We start from the raw sequence: 16,405 nt of genomic DNA, 5'->3' as shown, positions 1-16,405 counted from the left end.
GGCTCAGTTCTCAGTATTCTCCTTCATGGATGGCTTTTCTGGCTATAATCAAATTGAGATGGCACCAGAAGACATGGAGAAGACAACTTTCATAACCCCATGGGGCACCTTCTGCTACAAGGTGATGCCGTTTGGTCTAAAAAATGTTGGGGCAACATATCAACGAGCTATGGTAACTCTTTTCCATGATATGATTCATCATGAAATCGAGGTTTATGTTGATGATATGATTGCCAAATCTCAGACGGAAGAAGAACATTTGGTGAATTTGCAGAAACTGTTTGAGCGTTTGAGGAAATTCAAGCTAAGGCTTAATCTAAACAAGTGTACTTTCGGGGTGAGATCTGGAAAACTGTTGGGTTTTATTGTTAGTGAAAAGGGATTGAGGTGGATCCGGCCAAAGTGAAAGCGATACAAGAAATGCCTGAGCCAAGAACAGAAAAACAAGTCTGTGGTTTCTTAGGAAGGTTGAACTACATTGCAAGGTTCATCTCTCACCTAACAGCCACGTGTGAGCCAATATTCAAATTGTTAAGAAAAGACCAGGCTATCAGGTGGAATGATGATTGCCAAAGGGCTTTCGAGAAAATAAAAGAGTATTTGCAGAATCCTCCTATCCTCATGCCTCCAGTCCCAGAGAGACCGCTGATTATGTATTTGACAGTACTTGATAATTCCATGGGTTGTGTTCTCGGTCAACACGACGAGACAGGTAGGAAAGAGCATGCCATCTACTACCTGAGTAAAAAATTCACAGATTGCGAGTCGAGATACTCAATGCTTGAAAAGACATGTTGTGCACTTGCATGGGCTGCTAAGCGATTGAGACAATATATGTTGACTCACACAACCTTACTGATCTCCAAAATGGATCCAGTCAAGTATATATTTGAGAAGCCAGCTCTCACCGGAAGGGTTGCTCGTTGGCAAATGGTACTAACAGAGTACGACATCCAGTATACATCCCAGAAACCCATCAAAGGGAGTATTCTGTCAGACTATCTTGCTCAGCAGCCGATTGATGATTATGAGCCGATGAAGTTTGATTTTCCGGATGAAGAAATCATGTTCCTCAAGATGAAAGACTGTGAAGAGCCAGTTGTTGAGGAGGGACCTGATCCAGATGAAAAGTGGACTTTAATGTTCGATGGGGCCGTCAATGCCAAAGGAAGTGGAATTGGTGTTGTCATTACCACTCCGAAAGGTGCCCACATGCCTTTCACCGCTCGTCTGACTTTTGAGTGCACCAATAATGAAGCTGAGTATGAGGCATGTATCTTGGGTATTAAGCAAGCCATTGATTTGAGAATCAAGACTCTGGACATCTTTGGAGATTCAACTCTAGTGATCAATCAAGTGAATGGTGATTGGAATACTCTCCAGCCTAATCTGGTCCCTTACAGAGATTACACGAGAAGACTGTTGACTTTCTTCACAACAGTAAAGTTGTATCATATACCTCGTGATGAGAACCAGATGGCTGATGATCTTGCTACTCTATCATCCATGACCAAAGTGATTCGGTGGAACCATGTTCCCAGGATCGATGTTATGCGCCTTGATAGGGCCGCGTATGTGTTTGCTGCTGAACTGGTAGTTGATGACAAGCCTTGATATCACGACATCAAGTGCTTTCTGAAGAATCAAGAGTACCCTGCAGGGGCATCCAACAATGATAGAAAGACTTTGAGAAGATTGCCAGGCCATTTCTTCTTGAACAAAGAAGATGTGTTGTATAAGAGGAACTTCGACATGGTTTTGCTCAGATGCGTGGATAGACACGAAGCGGACATGTTAATGCAGGAAGTTCATGAAGGCTCCTTCGATACTCATGCCGGCGGACATGCAATGGCTAAGAAATTGTTGAGAGCGGGTTATTACTGGATGACCATGGAATCTGATTGTTTCAAATATGCTCGGAAGTGTCATAAATGCCAGATTTATGCTGATAAGGTCCACGTGCCGCCAAATCCTCTGAATGTGATGTCTTCGCCGTGGCCATTTGCTATATGGGGAATTGATATGATTGGAAAGATTGAGCCGACTGCTTCCAATGGGCATCATTTCATCCTTGTTGCCATCGACTATTTCACCAAGTGGGTCGAAGCCGCGTCATTTGCGAAGGTCACCAGACATGTGGTTACCCGATTCATTAAGAAAGAAATCATTTGTCGTTATGGGATTCCCGAAAGAATCATTACTGATAATGGTTCTAACCTCAATAACAAAATGATGAAGGAGTTGTGCAAGAACTTCAACATTCAACATCACAACTCTTCCAATTATCGTCCTAAGATGAACGTTGTTGTTGAGGCAGCAAATAAGAACATAAAGAAGATTGTGCAGAAGATGGTCGTTACGTACAGAGATTGGCATGAGATGCTACCCTTCGCCTTGCATGGGTACCGTACTTCAGTACGTACATCGACCGGGGCAACCCCTTATTCCCTTGTGTATGGTATGGAAGCAGTCCTACCTGTTGAAGTGGAGATCCCTTCTCTAAGAGTCATGTTGGATGTCAAGTTAGACGAAGCTGAATGGATTCAGACAAGGTTCAATGAGTTGAGTCTTATCGAAGAGAAGCGAATGACAGCCATTTGTCATGGGCAATTGTATCAAAGTCGGATGAAGAGAGCCTTTGATCATAAAGTGCGTCCTCGATGCTTCCAAGTCGGAGATTTGGTGTTGAAAAGGATCCTTCCTCCTCAGACAGATCATAGAGGCAAGTGGACTCCTAACTATGATGGACCGTATATTGTCACCTAGGTTTTTGATGGTGGAGCCTTAATGCTTGCAACTATGGATGGTGAAAACTTCACTTCCCCTGTGAACTCAGACGCAGTTAAAAAATACTTCGCATAAAATAGACCCGCTGGACGATAAAAAGAATAGTCCAGACAAAAAAAATGGGCATCCCGGCAAACCAAGAAAATGAAAAAGGCTTGGGCAAAAGTTAGGGATTAAAAAATGAAAAGATTGTACACCCGGTAAGTTGAAAACCTGAGAGGGCAACTTAGGCAAAAATGGGTATCCCGGTGGACTGAAAACCCGAAAGGGCGATCCAGGCAAAAGTTAGGGATTAAGCGAATGGCTGCGTTCTGAGTAGTTCTGGATATCATCTCGTGTCGATAACCAGAAACTTCCGAAGGATAGGAAACAGTTCAATTACCTTTTTCGGAAAGCTGATCGTCTGGAGGATCTTGAAGACGAGCGAATCATAGCAGAATTGGAACCCGATAGAAATCCATTTCACATTGCCATTAGATTAATTTCTGTTTTTTATCTGTTGTGAAATTACCTCTTTCCAGGGATTGCTTCCTGATGTAAATACCTATTCAGAAGCCACTCAATCAATAAAATCATGTTATTCAGTACATCTCTGTGTTCATTTTCATTTTACTGTTTTGTTTGCAAAAATGACGTCCGACTTTTTGATAAATATTGCATCATGAAACATAAGAGCTTTACATGTATGTGCTTAATAAACATTGAAAATTGCTGTAAATTTTAAGTGCTTTGGATCGTCTATTCAGAACAGGTACACTCAGGGCATTTCCTTAAGGTCCCGATCAAATGATCGCGGATGTTTTTCCTCAACAGTTGGAATTTGGTATCTTATCCTTGCCGAGCTGGTCCGAGTGTTGGATTCTTCAATCCCCAGCAGACTCTCACTGCTGTACTTCCCCAAGCATTTGTTTTAGATTATACATTCATCAGTAGAGTCGATAGTGTGTGACTGTATATCCCCAGCGGAGTTGACAGTGTCTGACTGTATATCCCCAGCAGAGTTGACAGTGCCAAACTGTATCTTCCCAGCAGAAGCGGCTGCTCCTCAGAGTTCGATGCCAGATCGATGATCTCGACGCTAGACCCATGGTCTCTTTCCTTGAAGCAGAATCTCGGTACCGTATCAGTGTTTGCTTCCCCTGCTGAGTCGTCTCTCTCGCAGATTATGGTTGCCAGAACCACTATCGCTTTCCTCAGCAGCAAGTTTTCAGTGCCATTCTCTCCCCAGTCAGAGCCTCGGTATTTTGTTATTTGCCAAAACACCGTGTGGCGGGTCATTTCCCCACAGAGTTCTTTGTGTTGTGCATCTCCAACAGCCTTGCCAGGGTCCATAAGATGGTGATCATTTCCCCAGCAGAATTCCTTGCCTCAGCTTGGCGTTCTCTCTAATCAAGCATTTCGCATCCCTGCATGTAGAATCATATTGCATTGCATCCTCCCAAATTGCGTAGCATTTCCATTTTCATGGAGCATTACGCCATTGAAAAATTCAAACATACGCATGTAAATCATAAGGCATTCTCGGTATCCCAAGTGATAAGCCAGAATTTGTTTCCAGTACTCAGACTGAAGATTGTTCATGACTTATCTTTATTAGTCCCAACAGGGGTTGTTGGCCCACGCGCCGCCTCAATTATCATTTTCCCTATTTCTGCCGATGCTGACAGGCATGAAAGTTTCTGGTATTCAGACCGGAGTGGCATTCAGACCAGTTTTCCGATGTTCAGATCGAAAAAGTTTCTGACGTTCAGGTCGACGTAACTTGTGGCATTCAGGCCAAGTTTCCGGTATTCAAACCGAAGTGGCATTCAGGCCAGTTTTCTGATGTTCAGATCGAAGAAGTTTCCGACATTCAGGTCGATGCAACTTGTGGCATTCAGGCCAGTTTTCCGGTATTCAGACCGAAGTGGCATTCAGGCCAGTTTTTCGATGTTCAAATCGAAGAAGTTTCCGACGTTCAGGTCGACGCAACTTGTGGCATTCAGGCTAGTTTTCCGGTATTCAGACCGAAGTGGCATTCAGGCCAGTTTTCCGATGTTCATACCGATGTTTGATAATCTAATATCTTCCGATGTTCAGATCGAAGAAGTTTCCGACATTCAGGTCGATGCAACTTGTGGCATTCAGGCCAGTTTTCGGGTATTCAGACCGAAGTGGCATTCAGGCCAGTTTCCCGGTGTTCAGACCGATGTTTGATAATCAAGTATCGTCCGATGCTCAGATCGAAGTCATTTCCAGTATTCAGATTGATGAGCGGCATTCAGGCCATGGTTATTTCTGTGTTACCATTTATTTTGGTATTTAGGCTAACATTCCTTGTTTCGGTGTTCAGACCGACTCTCACCGTACCAGACGGATTCTTTTTCAAGACCACCTCTTGGCCGATTCTGACAGGCATTGTTACTTCATTTTTTCACTTCAGTGTAAATTTTTGGGCTTTTATCGTATTCAATCACTTGATACCTCGAAAGTGCGAAAGCCATTGCTATCTTCCTTTCGGGTTTCCAGTTGATTGAATAGGGGCAGCTGTAATACCCCAAAATTTACCCTTCATTTTTCCTGGAAGCATGGGATTATGTTTTACACTTCATTAGCATCATATTAGGTCATACTCATTGCATACTGCATTAGTGACATGGAGATCAGGTTTTGATCGATCACTCCTTAACAGAAGGAGCCCACACAAAGCAAGATTGATAATTGGACTTCATTTTATAAGTATATAAGTCTCAAGGGTCTCAGGGGGGTCCAAGTATCTTATTATGGTCCTCAGTTCATCAGTGAAGGATTCAAAGCTATCAGAGTGTTCATCTGGATTTAATCAGAAATTAGGGTTTCATGGCTACCTGCAACAGGAAATGTTTGGTTGGAAGTAGAGGAGCTCATCCATGTCATGATTAGAGAGGCATCTTGACCTAGGAAGATTCACAATTATCTCAGAAAGATCCATTGGCAATCAGTGCAATCAGTTTGTGATCATTTTGCCCTAAAATTAGGGTTTGGTATAAAATCAGTTTACTTCTGATTCTTTGGGTGAAACTCTTTTCCATGGCCCTCCATATGTCCACAAGGGTCTACATACAAAAAATCAGCTCTTTGTTTGAGCTAGAAGTGCTTCAATTGATCAATGGAATCGGGAATCAGACAGTTTGGGAAAAGTCAACTGTGGGGCCAGAAAAGTCAACTCCTGACATTTTGAGAGTGGAATCTCGAAATCCATGCCTAAGGGATCCTACATGTGAAATTTTATCAAGGTTGGATCATGGATTCATCATTTAATCAGGAATTGGAAAAGTTACTTAATTTGGAAATGGTTGACTTTCCATTTAGGGCAAGTTTTCATGATCGTTGCACTCACTTTAAGCCCATTTTGCATCAAGATAAAAGCTCCATTTGAAAATTTCTCCAACATGAAAGTTGTTCCTCTTGTTCCAAGATTTATAGATATATAAATTTTGCTCCATTTGGATTAGAATTGAGAAAGTTATGCTTAGACAAAGTGAGACATTTGTTTAGGACACTTAGAAAAATTTCTAAGTCCAAAATTTGTCAAGACTTCTTGGCCATTTTTCTTGCACTTCAAGGCATTATTTGAAAATACTTTCTTCACAACAATTTTACCTTGCCATGTCCTCTTTCACATCCTTTTGGAATCATCTCATTTGGATCCATGGTTTGAGAGATACATTCGTTTAAAGTGGGCACCATGACTTGATTTTCTAGGCAGATTTTGGGCCTGGCTGGCCCAATTATATTTTCTAAGCATGCTGCACAAACCAGTCACGTTTTTTACCTCTTTTGGCCATTCATTGGACATCCATTCACTTATGTTTGGCCCAAAATAACAACATTTTACACCTCACTTCACACTTTTATTCTTATGGATAAATCACTTATTAAAAAGCCCATGAGAACACCTAATCCACCCTATTTAAGAAGCTGAAACCCTAACCCTAGAGGAGCATTGGAATTTCGTGGCAAGGAGGAAAAACTTCATCACATATGAGATTCCATTCCTCTTCCATTCCACTTCTATTTTCCATTAGGTAATCATCTCTTCCATGGCCATGTTTTGATATATCTACGCTTGCTTACCATGTTCATCACCATTAATCCTTCCATTTTCATATTTCTTTTTCTTATTTAAAATATTTTCTTCGTCCATAAAATTACCCAAATATATTTTTCACTTTTCTTAACATTTTATTTAATTTTATATAATTTTTATTTTCGTATTTTTTTAATATTAATATTTTATTTTAATTATTTATTCTAAATGGTCCATTTTAACACACTTTTTTTTATTAATTTTATTTTTATGACTTAAAATTATTGTTAGCATTTGATTTTTGGAATGAAGGTTGACCACTGTCGCATGGTCAACTTGACCTTTTCTTGGAATTTTATTTCACATTTTCAATTTATTTTGGATTTATTTTTGACCTAGTTTGGTTGGTTGACTTTTAATTTGACTTCTGTCTTATTTTAATTAATTCACGTACCAATTTTCATTATTTTTAAAATCTTTTTGGGGGATGATGATGTCCTAACCCCACATTATTTAGTTTAAGTTTTCATAATTTTCTTGATTAATTTACTATTTATTCTTGATTTATTTCTAACCTAGTCTCATTAATTGACTTTTGGTTTGATCTCTGTTTTATTTTAATTAATTTATGTACCAATTTTCGTTATTTTTAAAATCTTTTTGGGGGATGATGATTACCTAACCCCACCTTATTTAGTTTATTTTTTCATAATTTTCTTGATTAATTTACTATTTATTCTTGATTTATTTCTAACCTAGTCTTATTAATTGACTTTTGGTTTGACCTATGTTTTGTTTTAATTAATTCACGTGCCAATTTTCATTATTTTTAAAATATTTTTGGGGGATGATGATGTCCTAACCCCACCTTATTTAGTTTATTTTTTCATAATTTTCTATTTATTTGTTATTTTTTAAGTTGACTTGAATTTTCAGTTGACTTCTTTATGATCGATGTTTGACTTAGGGATTGCTTATGGCAATTGAAGAGATCTTTTGAACCTCCCTCGTTCATCTCATATGCCATGTATTAGAGGCCTTTTACCTTGATTTTATTTGGTCCTTACCTCATTTCCTGATTAAATTATTCAGTGGACCCTTCGTGTGCATATTTTCATCTGTTTGATTCATCTGTTATCTTTTATACTTGTTTCTCTCATTCATGCTTTCTATTGCTTGATTATTTAACATGTTCATACTCCCATGCATTGTTTAAATGCTCCATTATTTGATTCTTTGGTTTGATTATATATTGTTTATTTATCCGATCTGATTGATAATTATTGCCTACTTGTATGATGTATGAGGCATATATTCTTATTGTTTGTTTGCCATGAACAATCCCCATTCATAACAAATGTACCCCTCTCCCATAAAGTGTATAATATTTATTTATTTATTTATTTAGTCACCTGTTAATACAAGAATTAAAACGAACATTCGATAACCATTTCAAAATAAGATCAAAAGCTCGATCCAACGTCGAGTAATCATTTTCAAAACTTAACAGAACCAACACGCATTCATCCATCCTCTTGTAAGTCGATTGCCTCAGGCATCGCCTTCTACCTGTAAGTCGATTGCCTACAGCATCGCCATCTACCCTTATCTGTAACTCCTCTCCGCGCTCCATCCGTCGACTCTTGTTCCGTTTAGGAAGCACCCATTAGGTAGAACCCTTGGTGTGATAACATAGGTAGAATTCCCCTATTCTTTGCATGCTAACATTAGGTAGATGTTCCCCTTTGTAAATCCTAACACATAGGTCCATATTGCATGACAACTCTAGAGAAGAGCTTCCCCACTTTTAGACCTTCCGTGCGTCTCCGATCTTGTGGCATGTCAGTCCGTTCCATTGCAAAGAGGTAACTGCCTAAGACTCGATTCAGCGAGCTGCGACACCTACTGCTAGGACGTTGAACACACTGCCCACCCTCCTTTGACACAGCTGGTGTCCTCTTTTGTAAGTCCATGTTCATATGGCAATCCTTAACCCCTAGTTAGCTGAACTACGTTTTGCTCTGATTCTTATTCCAGATGAGATACGTAGGCATAAGACGCGACGTATTACCGAGCACACTTCTCTTTAACCCATAGGTAGCCGAGCTACGAAGACTCTGATTCTCATACTCAGATGAGATACGTAGACAGTGGATGCGACATCCTTGCAAGTCATTTTCTTTTAACCTTCCTTTTAGTAAATAGTACTTTAGATATACCTGCACCCTTTACACTAGAACAACACTTATGAAAAGGGCTCCCTAGGAGTACCTAGGATGTTTTGGGTGCCTAATACCTTCCCATTGCATAACCAACCCCCTTACCCAGATCTCTGACATTTTTACTAGTTTTTGATTCGATAAAACTTTTAGGTTTTTGTTCGCTTTCTAACCATTCCTTTGGATAAATAGAAGTGCGGTGGCGACTCGACTTGTATGGTTTACCTTGGATTTAGTCAATATCTCTAATGGTAACGAATACCCCGCTACAACCTCTGCGTTATTTCACCTTTTCTGACTTCCAATTAGCTCCTACTTTAGAAGAGTTAGAGAGAATTGTGGGTCGGAATTTGAGGGACCATGATCCATTTCCCAAGTTTGATGAAGGTATCACTGCCAAGAGAATAACTTCAGTTTTGGGTATGGAGGTCCAATTGATCATAAGTAATTGGGATAAGAAGGGAGCCTTCAATGGTTTTTCTAGATGGTTTTTGGAAGAACAAGTTGTGAAGTTGTAGAAAGAGAGAAAACGGAGAGCATTCCATGTCGTTCTAGCCCTATTGGTTTATGGGATAGTATTGTTTCCAAATCTTGACAGCTTCGTAGATCATGTGGTCGTAAGAATATTCCTCTCTGGTAATCAGGTACCTTTTCTCCTAGCTGATATCTACTATGCCCTCCATGAGCGTCATGAGAAGAAAGGGGGAACCCTTTTGTGTTGTGAACAGTTGTTGCATACTTGGTTTATATCTCACATGCCTGAAAAAGGACCCTACACCTCCAAAACAGTTAAACCCTCTCAGAAATTAACTTCCATTACTGCCAACCATGTCAAATGGTATTTCAGAGATTGGGAGACCCCGAATATTATTGTTAGCATTGGAGACTTTCCTAATGTACTTTTGATAGGGACTAGGGGTTACATCAACTACAAGCTTATATTATCCCTGATGCAACATAGTTACTCCATGAATGGACCCCCAAAAGCTGAAGCTTTAGAGCCTTTCATTTTGCATGACATTGATGCAGACAACCCAATTGTGAAGAAGATTAAGAAATCCTGGAAAATAATTGTTAGAAGGGGTAAGGAGTTTGGAAGGAGGAGTGTCCTTGTGAAAGAGCCTTACACTCGTTGGGTAAGAGAGAGTTCAAGTGGTTAAGCTCCTATTTCCATTTGATCCCTCTATTTTTCCTCCAGTTCCCGAGCCAAAACCTATACTACCTGAATACGTTGAGAAGCTCAATGCCAAAATTAAGGAGCTTGAATTAGAAAACTCCGAGTTACAGCTTAAGCTTAATCGAACCACTTTGGAAAATGAAAATCTGAAGGATGAACGTAAAGAGAAAGACCGAGACCTTGAAGCTAGCAACAAGAGGGCAAGAACATTTGAAGACAAGAAGGATGAGCTTGATGATATTCTCATAGGTACAAAACCTGTGTTCAAAACCAAGAATGAGGAGCTCAAAAAAGCCCACCTCAAAATTCAAGAGTTGGACAAAATGTTGGAGAGATCTCTTGTGGAGAAGAGAGAAGCTAGAATCGACTATGAATCTCAAATCTGTGAACTCAGGGACACTCTCAAGAATTGCAAAGATAAGTTGTCTCGTGAGGTCCTTCGGAAGGAGGGAGCTGAGAGGAACTGTCTCCGCCTTGAGTACCAGTTGGGAGAAGCTAATAGAAGGATTGCAGGTTTGGAAAACCAAGAAGGTGATGTAACTTACATGATCTTGAAGAATGACTATGTATATTGGAGGGGGCTGTATATGGAGGCTAGAGCGGCCTTAGACGAAGATCAGTGTGTCATTAAGAAGCTCTGAGACCTCTATGTTGAATGGAATGGAAAATTCGTCAACTTTGCTAGATTTGCTAACCTCAACATGCTGGAACTTCCAGAGAAACTCCAAGAAGTTGATTGGAGCATGTGCCCCGAGAACACACCTCCTCAAGTTTTCAACTTTGTCAAGTTTTGCAAGCGAATGGTGAAAGAGCTCACAACCAATCTTGCTACGATCAAAAGGGCTGAGATGGAAATTAAGTTCACCAGTACTTAAATTTGAATCACTTGTACTTGAATTTGAATCACTTGTACTTGAATTTGAATTTAAATCACTTGTATTTGATGTTGAATTTAATTAATGAAAAATTGTCATTCTGGATTTTATTTATTGTTATTTTTATTCAAAAATCTTGCGAATAAAATGTCCTAACATTGCTGAAATGAATAACAAAGATAACTAAGAGCTTTGCAAAAAAAAATCATCCATATATGCATCCATGTCATTCTTCAAATAAAAGCTCATTCCGCTGTATTCTTCCAGTTTCACACTGAGTCCTCAACACCAATACAACACCAGAGCCGGTGCTCGACAAAGAATGGCAGAACAAGAACAAGAGTTGGAAAGAGTCAACTCAGAACTTGAGGACCTGCGACGGAGCATGGGTCAGATCATGGAGATGCTGCAAGTCATCAGAGCCAAGATGGACACCCAAACAACAATCGTTTCAGAGATCGTTGGTCCAATGCCTGAACCCCAACCCGCAAGGACGGTACCTTCTATATTGCCTCATTTTGGTCTACCTTATGGCTTCACACCTCAACCTGAAGTAGTCACCGGTCTAATGCAATCTACTCAACATATTGTTCCTCTACCAGTAACCACCGAGGCCCGCCCTATGGTCCATACATTTGCATCACCGACTATTCACACACGCGTGCAACCTTACTTCGAAGATCAACAACATGCTCCAGAAATGTCTGATGAAGAAGAAGAAAGGCATGAAGATGTAAAGGGTATTAAAGAGAATTTTTAGATTCTTGAGAAGAGACTAAGGGCAATGAAAGGTGACCAAGTCTTTGGTCTTGCTGCTAGGGAGATGTGCCTAGTATCTGGTCTTGTAATTCCTGAGAAGTTCAAGACTCCTGACTTTGATAGATACGAGGGCCATACATGTCCTAAGAGCCACCTTGTTATGTACTACCGGAAAATAGCTGCCCATGTTGAGGACGATGAGCTCATGATCCACTTCTTTCAAGACAGTTTGAAGGGCGCCCCTTCTAAGTGGTACCTAAGCCTCGATCAGAGTCATATCCGGTGTTTCCAAGACTTGTTTGATGCTTTCATAAAGCATTACAAATACAACATGGATATGGCTCCAGATAGAAGAGAATTGTTGAATATGCCTCAAAAAGACAACGAGTCATTTAAAGAGTATGCACAACACTGAAGAGAGATGGCCTCTCAGGTTGAACCACCTTTGGCAGAAAAAGAATTAGCCGATTGGTTTATGGATACTGTACAACCAATGTTCTATGAGAGGATGATGGGTAGTGTGTCTGCAAGTTTTTCTGACTTGGTAGCTGTAGGCATTAAAGTAGAACTCAGTTTGAAGAATGGAAAGATGATCAGTGCTGATGGAACTTCTAATAACAACAATGCTAAGAAGTTTCCCGGAAATTTTCATAAAAAAAAGGAAGGAGAGACGAATGTTGTAACGTCCAGTCGAGTAAGGAGTCAATCATGGAGAAAGCAACAACGACATTTCACTCAACAACAACCAGCATACCCTGTGCAATACGTTCAACAACCATATGTGGCAGCAATTGGGCCAAATTTCAACCAAAAACAAGTACCTGTTTATCAACCAGTTCAGCAAACACCAATTTATCAACCTGCTCATGTTGCTCCTGCATATCAACAAGCACCTGCAGCCCCAACATATCATCAACCAAAAGCTCAAGCTCCACGTCAGAAACCACCTTCTTAGAATAGAAGACAAGGTGTTAAACCTCCCTTCAGTCCGATTCCGATGACGTATATTGAGTTATACCCTTCTCTGTTGTAAAAGGGGTTAGTGGTTCCTAGACCTTTGGGTCACCTCCTGATCCTTTGCCTCCATGTTATAACCCAAATGCTCATTGCCCTTTCCATGAGGGTGCACCTGGGCATGATTTAGAAGGATGTTATGCTTTGAAGCATATAGTGCGAGAATTGGTGGAAAAGAAGATTCTTTCATTCAGAGACTTGGGGCCTAATGTCAAGAGTAATCCTTTGCCAGCACATGAAACTGTTAATGCAATTGAAGAAGCATCTGATGGTCATGTGATCAAAGATGTTGCAAATATCAAGACTCATTTGCTAGCGTTCCATGCGAGACTAGTAGAAGCTGGTTTAGTTAGTGCTTGTCATAAAGATTGTGAGGAATGTGCCATTCATCCAAGAGGGTGTGAGATGGTACGAGAAGATGTCCAAGACTTGATGAACCAAGGAGTATTACAAGTTAGTAGCCTCGTGAGAAGAGATGAAGTAGCTGTAATTGAGCCATTTTTCAATTTACCAGAGCCAGTTGAGATAGCCTATAGAAGAAAAGATATTGTTCAGCCGGTTAATCACCCATCACCCGTGGTTATCTAGAGTGAACTTTCAAAAAAAGTACTAATTAATTCTGGATCTAGAGTGAGTTTGATGCCATTATCAATCTATCACAGGTTGGGTATTAAAAATGTCAATAATACAAAGACAAATCTGAAGTTTGTAGATCACTCGATAAAGAATGCATATGGGATAACAAAAGATGTGTTGGTGACAATAGGGGAATTGAGTTTTCCAGTTGATTTTGTGATCATAGACATACCTGAAGATGAAGAGACACCTATCATTCTTGGTCGACCATTCATGAGAACAAGTCGATGCAATCTCGACATGGACCAGAACACATTAACTTTAAAAGTTTATGATTATGAAATAACCTTGAATGTTATTGAAAATAAGAAGCTAGAGGTAGAAAAAGAACATCACTATCAAGTAGGCATGTCAGGACAGATGTGAGAAGGCAAAGTAACATACCAACATCAGAAAAAGATGCAAGAATGCCTTCTCAACTACCACCACCTCCATTAGCAACTCCGAATGAAAAAATTTCTAGTTCTAGTCCAAAAGCAAAAAGAAAGAAGGAGAGGCCTTATCCTTAAGGACGAGGAATTTGCCTGGTAAAGAATGTTTATCTACACGGATAGTGTGGTAAACCGTCAAGCCATGCAACATGAAACAAAGCGCTTAGTGGGAGGCAACTCACGCTTTTACTTACGGATGAATTTTCATTTTCGTTATTTGTTTTGTTTTGTAGTCAGGTGATATGCAGTCTCTCAGCAAAGGGAGACAAAATGAGCCATGCTGAAAGAAATGCAATCCATGATGTTGCATTTTCCTCCTCCACCTCAATGAGAGCACTGTAAGTTAAACCTATCTCTTTCTTGTTCTAAAACATTGAAGCCAATGTTTAGTTCAGGTTTGGGGGAGGTTTACTAGTTCCTATTTATTATTGTTTTTGTTACTACATTGATTGTTTATTTTGATTAAGTGTTGTCAAGTAACACATAATTGTTGGAGTTCAGTGTTTGAATAAGTGACGAAGGTAAGTAATAATAGATGATTGATTACTGTCGAAGAATTACCCCCAAAAATGTTGATACTGTTGAAGATGATCAGACATAACTTTCTTGAGATCGACCAACAGAGGAACCCTGTACATCCCAACTTAAGAGGGAAGTTTCACCACACTAGAGGTATTACGAAAATTGTTAGCTTTATCAAACATGGTGAAAATTAAAAGTCAAACACAAGATTCATCATGAGAGATAATTCAGGTATGTCTCTATCACTCATAGTTTGCGTAAGTTCTCTTCGAATTTCACTGCATTAGTATACACACTGAGGCAAGTTTTTTCTTTTAACCCTGAGCCTTTCGAGCCAACCTTATTAGTTATTACCCTTCGTTCACCCAATTTGAGCTTGTATCCCTTTGTTTGTATATATTACCACATGAATGTAACTCGCGTCCAAAACACTTCCCTACCCTGTTCAGAGAAAGTGTTATGTTCTTTAAGTTGTGTTCAATTATAACTTTGGGGTAGCCCCATAAGAAACTAAAAGTAAGGTGAGTGCGGAAAAAAACGACCATTGAAAAACAAAGGAAACAAAAGAAAGAGAAAAGGAAGAGAAAAGAAAAGATAAATTTGACAGAATGAAGAAAAGCACTCACCGAATGAGAAACACTCAGTTGGGTATAAAACCAAAAACAAAAAGAAATGAGTAACGAAACTGAAAAAGAAAAAGAAATGTAAATGATATGTTAGAACAAACATAGTAAAAAGAATAATGACATTGACTCTAAACCCAAAAACCATTTGTAACCTTTTCATATCCCACCTTAACCCAAGCCCCTTTATAACCTGAAAGACCTTGAGAGTGTGTGTATTGTACATGTACAATGATGAAAGGAGAATTCATTCAAGCTTATGAGTCGGTATTGCATACTATGAAATCATGAGTGCAACCACTATAGCCCCGAGAGTCTAGGCGAGTGTGTGAAACAAGCTGACAAGCGAAGTAGTACTTCTATGTGGAAGTGTGGCGGAACAAATAATTGCGGAAAGCTAGGGACCCTGAAAGAAGAAGAATGAGTAAGTTGTGAAAGATCTCAACAGTATTTTGGTAAAAGTTGATTCTTCAACTATTTTTGGGGGTGACATAAATTACTTGACGACAAGCAATGAGATAAGTTTGGGGTTGTGATTAGTCACCATTTATGCTATGTATTTTATCACTTATTCGGCGAGAATCCAAGTGATTTGTATTACTTTGTTTTAATTAATGTTTTCTTGAGTCTATTTCTTTCACCAATATCTTATTTTACTATTTTATCACTATTTAGTGTCATTTCTATTTTTTGTCACATTTTACACTTTGGGTGTGTGAATTTTATGCGTTTCAGGTCCAAGTAGAAGACCCAGAAGACTCAGTGCGAGAAAGTGGAGAAATTCGGTGTTCCGGGAAGGAAATGGCCAAGCTACAGGAGGCCTGCCATAGCCACCCATGTTATGTGACACGGGCCGTGGCAGGATGATAGCCTAACAAGAATTCAAGAAAATGGAAGGATCAATGGCACAACATGGGTGCCCGTGTCACCTGACACGGGCCGTGTCAGTTTGCTTGAGCATTGAAAAAGGAATAGGAAAATCAATGGTGCAACACGGCCACCCGTGTTAGCTGACACGAACAGTGTTGTCCTATGCGCTGATTCTTTTTGCTCTTTTGTTTTTTTTATCAAGTATTAAGTTGAATAGATGTTTTGGGGATTTCCAACCACTGCCAATGGATTTTCACTATTTAGGAGAGTTTTTACGAGGAATGAAGAACTCTTTTTGACAACACGAAGAATTGTTACACGATTGAAAATTTGAGAGATCAAGAAATTCAGAGAACGGAAGATTTTCATGAGCGGACGTAATTGAAGATCCAAGTTATCCAATTACTTGTAAAGTCTAATTTTTATCTTGAAATTATTTTGAAC

At 39.6% G+C, this 16,405-nt stretch overlaps 2 protein-coding genes across 2 annotated transcripts; both read left to right on the top strand.

Annotated features, from left to right (window-relative positions):
• The first annotated feature begins 9,302 nt into the window (after positions 1-9,302).
• On the top strand, positions 9,303-10,872 carry LOC127080605 (uncharacterized). Its single transcript, XM_051020920.1, has 3 exons — positions 9,303-9,541; positions 9,653-10,137; positions 10,253-10,872. Exons 1-3 carry the CDS (start codon positions 9,303-9,305, stop codon positions 10,870-10,872), a joined length of 1,344 nt encoding a protein of 447 aa, XP_050876877.1.
• A 1,414-nt stretch (positions 10,873-12,286) lies between these two features.
• On the top strand, positions 12,287-13,467 carry LOC127080604 (uncharacterized). The gene is made up of 2 exons (XM_051020919.1): positions 12,287-12,733; positions 12,919-13,467. The coding sequence occupies exons 1-2, from the start codon at positions 12,287-12,289 to the stop codon at positions 13,465-13,467; spliced, it is 996 nt and encodes a 331-aa protein (XP_050876876.1).
• Positions 13,468-16,405: the final 2,938 nt, after the last annotated feature.

This window comes from Lathyrus oleraceus, chromosome 5 (assembly GCF_024323335.1).
Source record: "Lathyrus oleraceus cultivar Zhongwan6 chromosome 5, CAAS_Psat_ZW6_1.0, whole genome shotgun sequence".
In the NCBI taxonomy this organism is placed as follows: domain Eukaryota; kingdom Viridiplantae; phylum Streptophyta; class Magnoliopsida; order Fabales; family Fabaceae; genus Lathyrus; species Lathyrus oleraceus.
The sequence above is the reverse complement of the archived record's forward strand: the minus strand, read 5'-3'. Positions and strand labels throughout refer to the sequence as shown.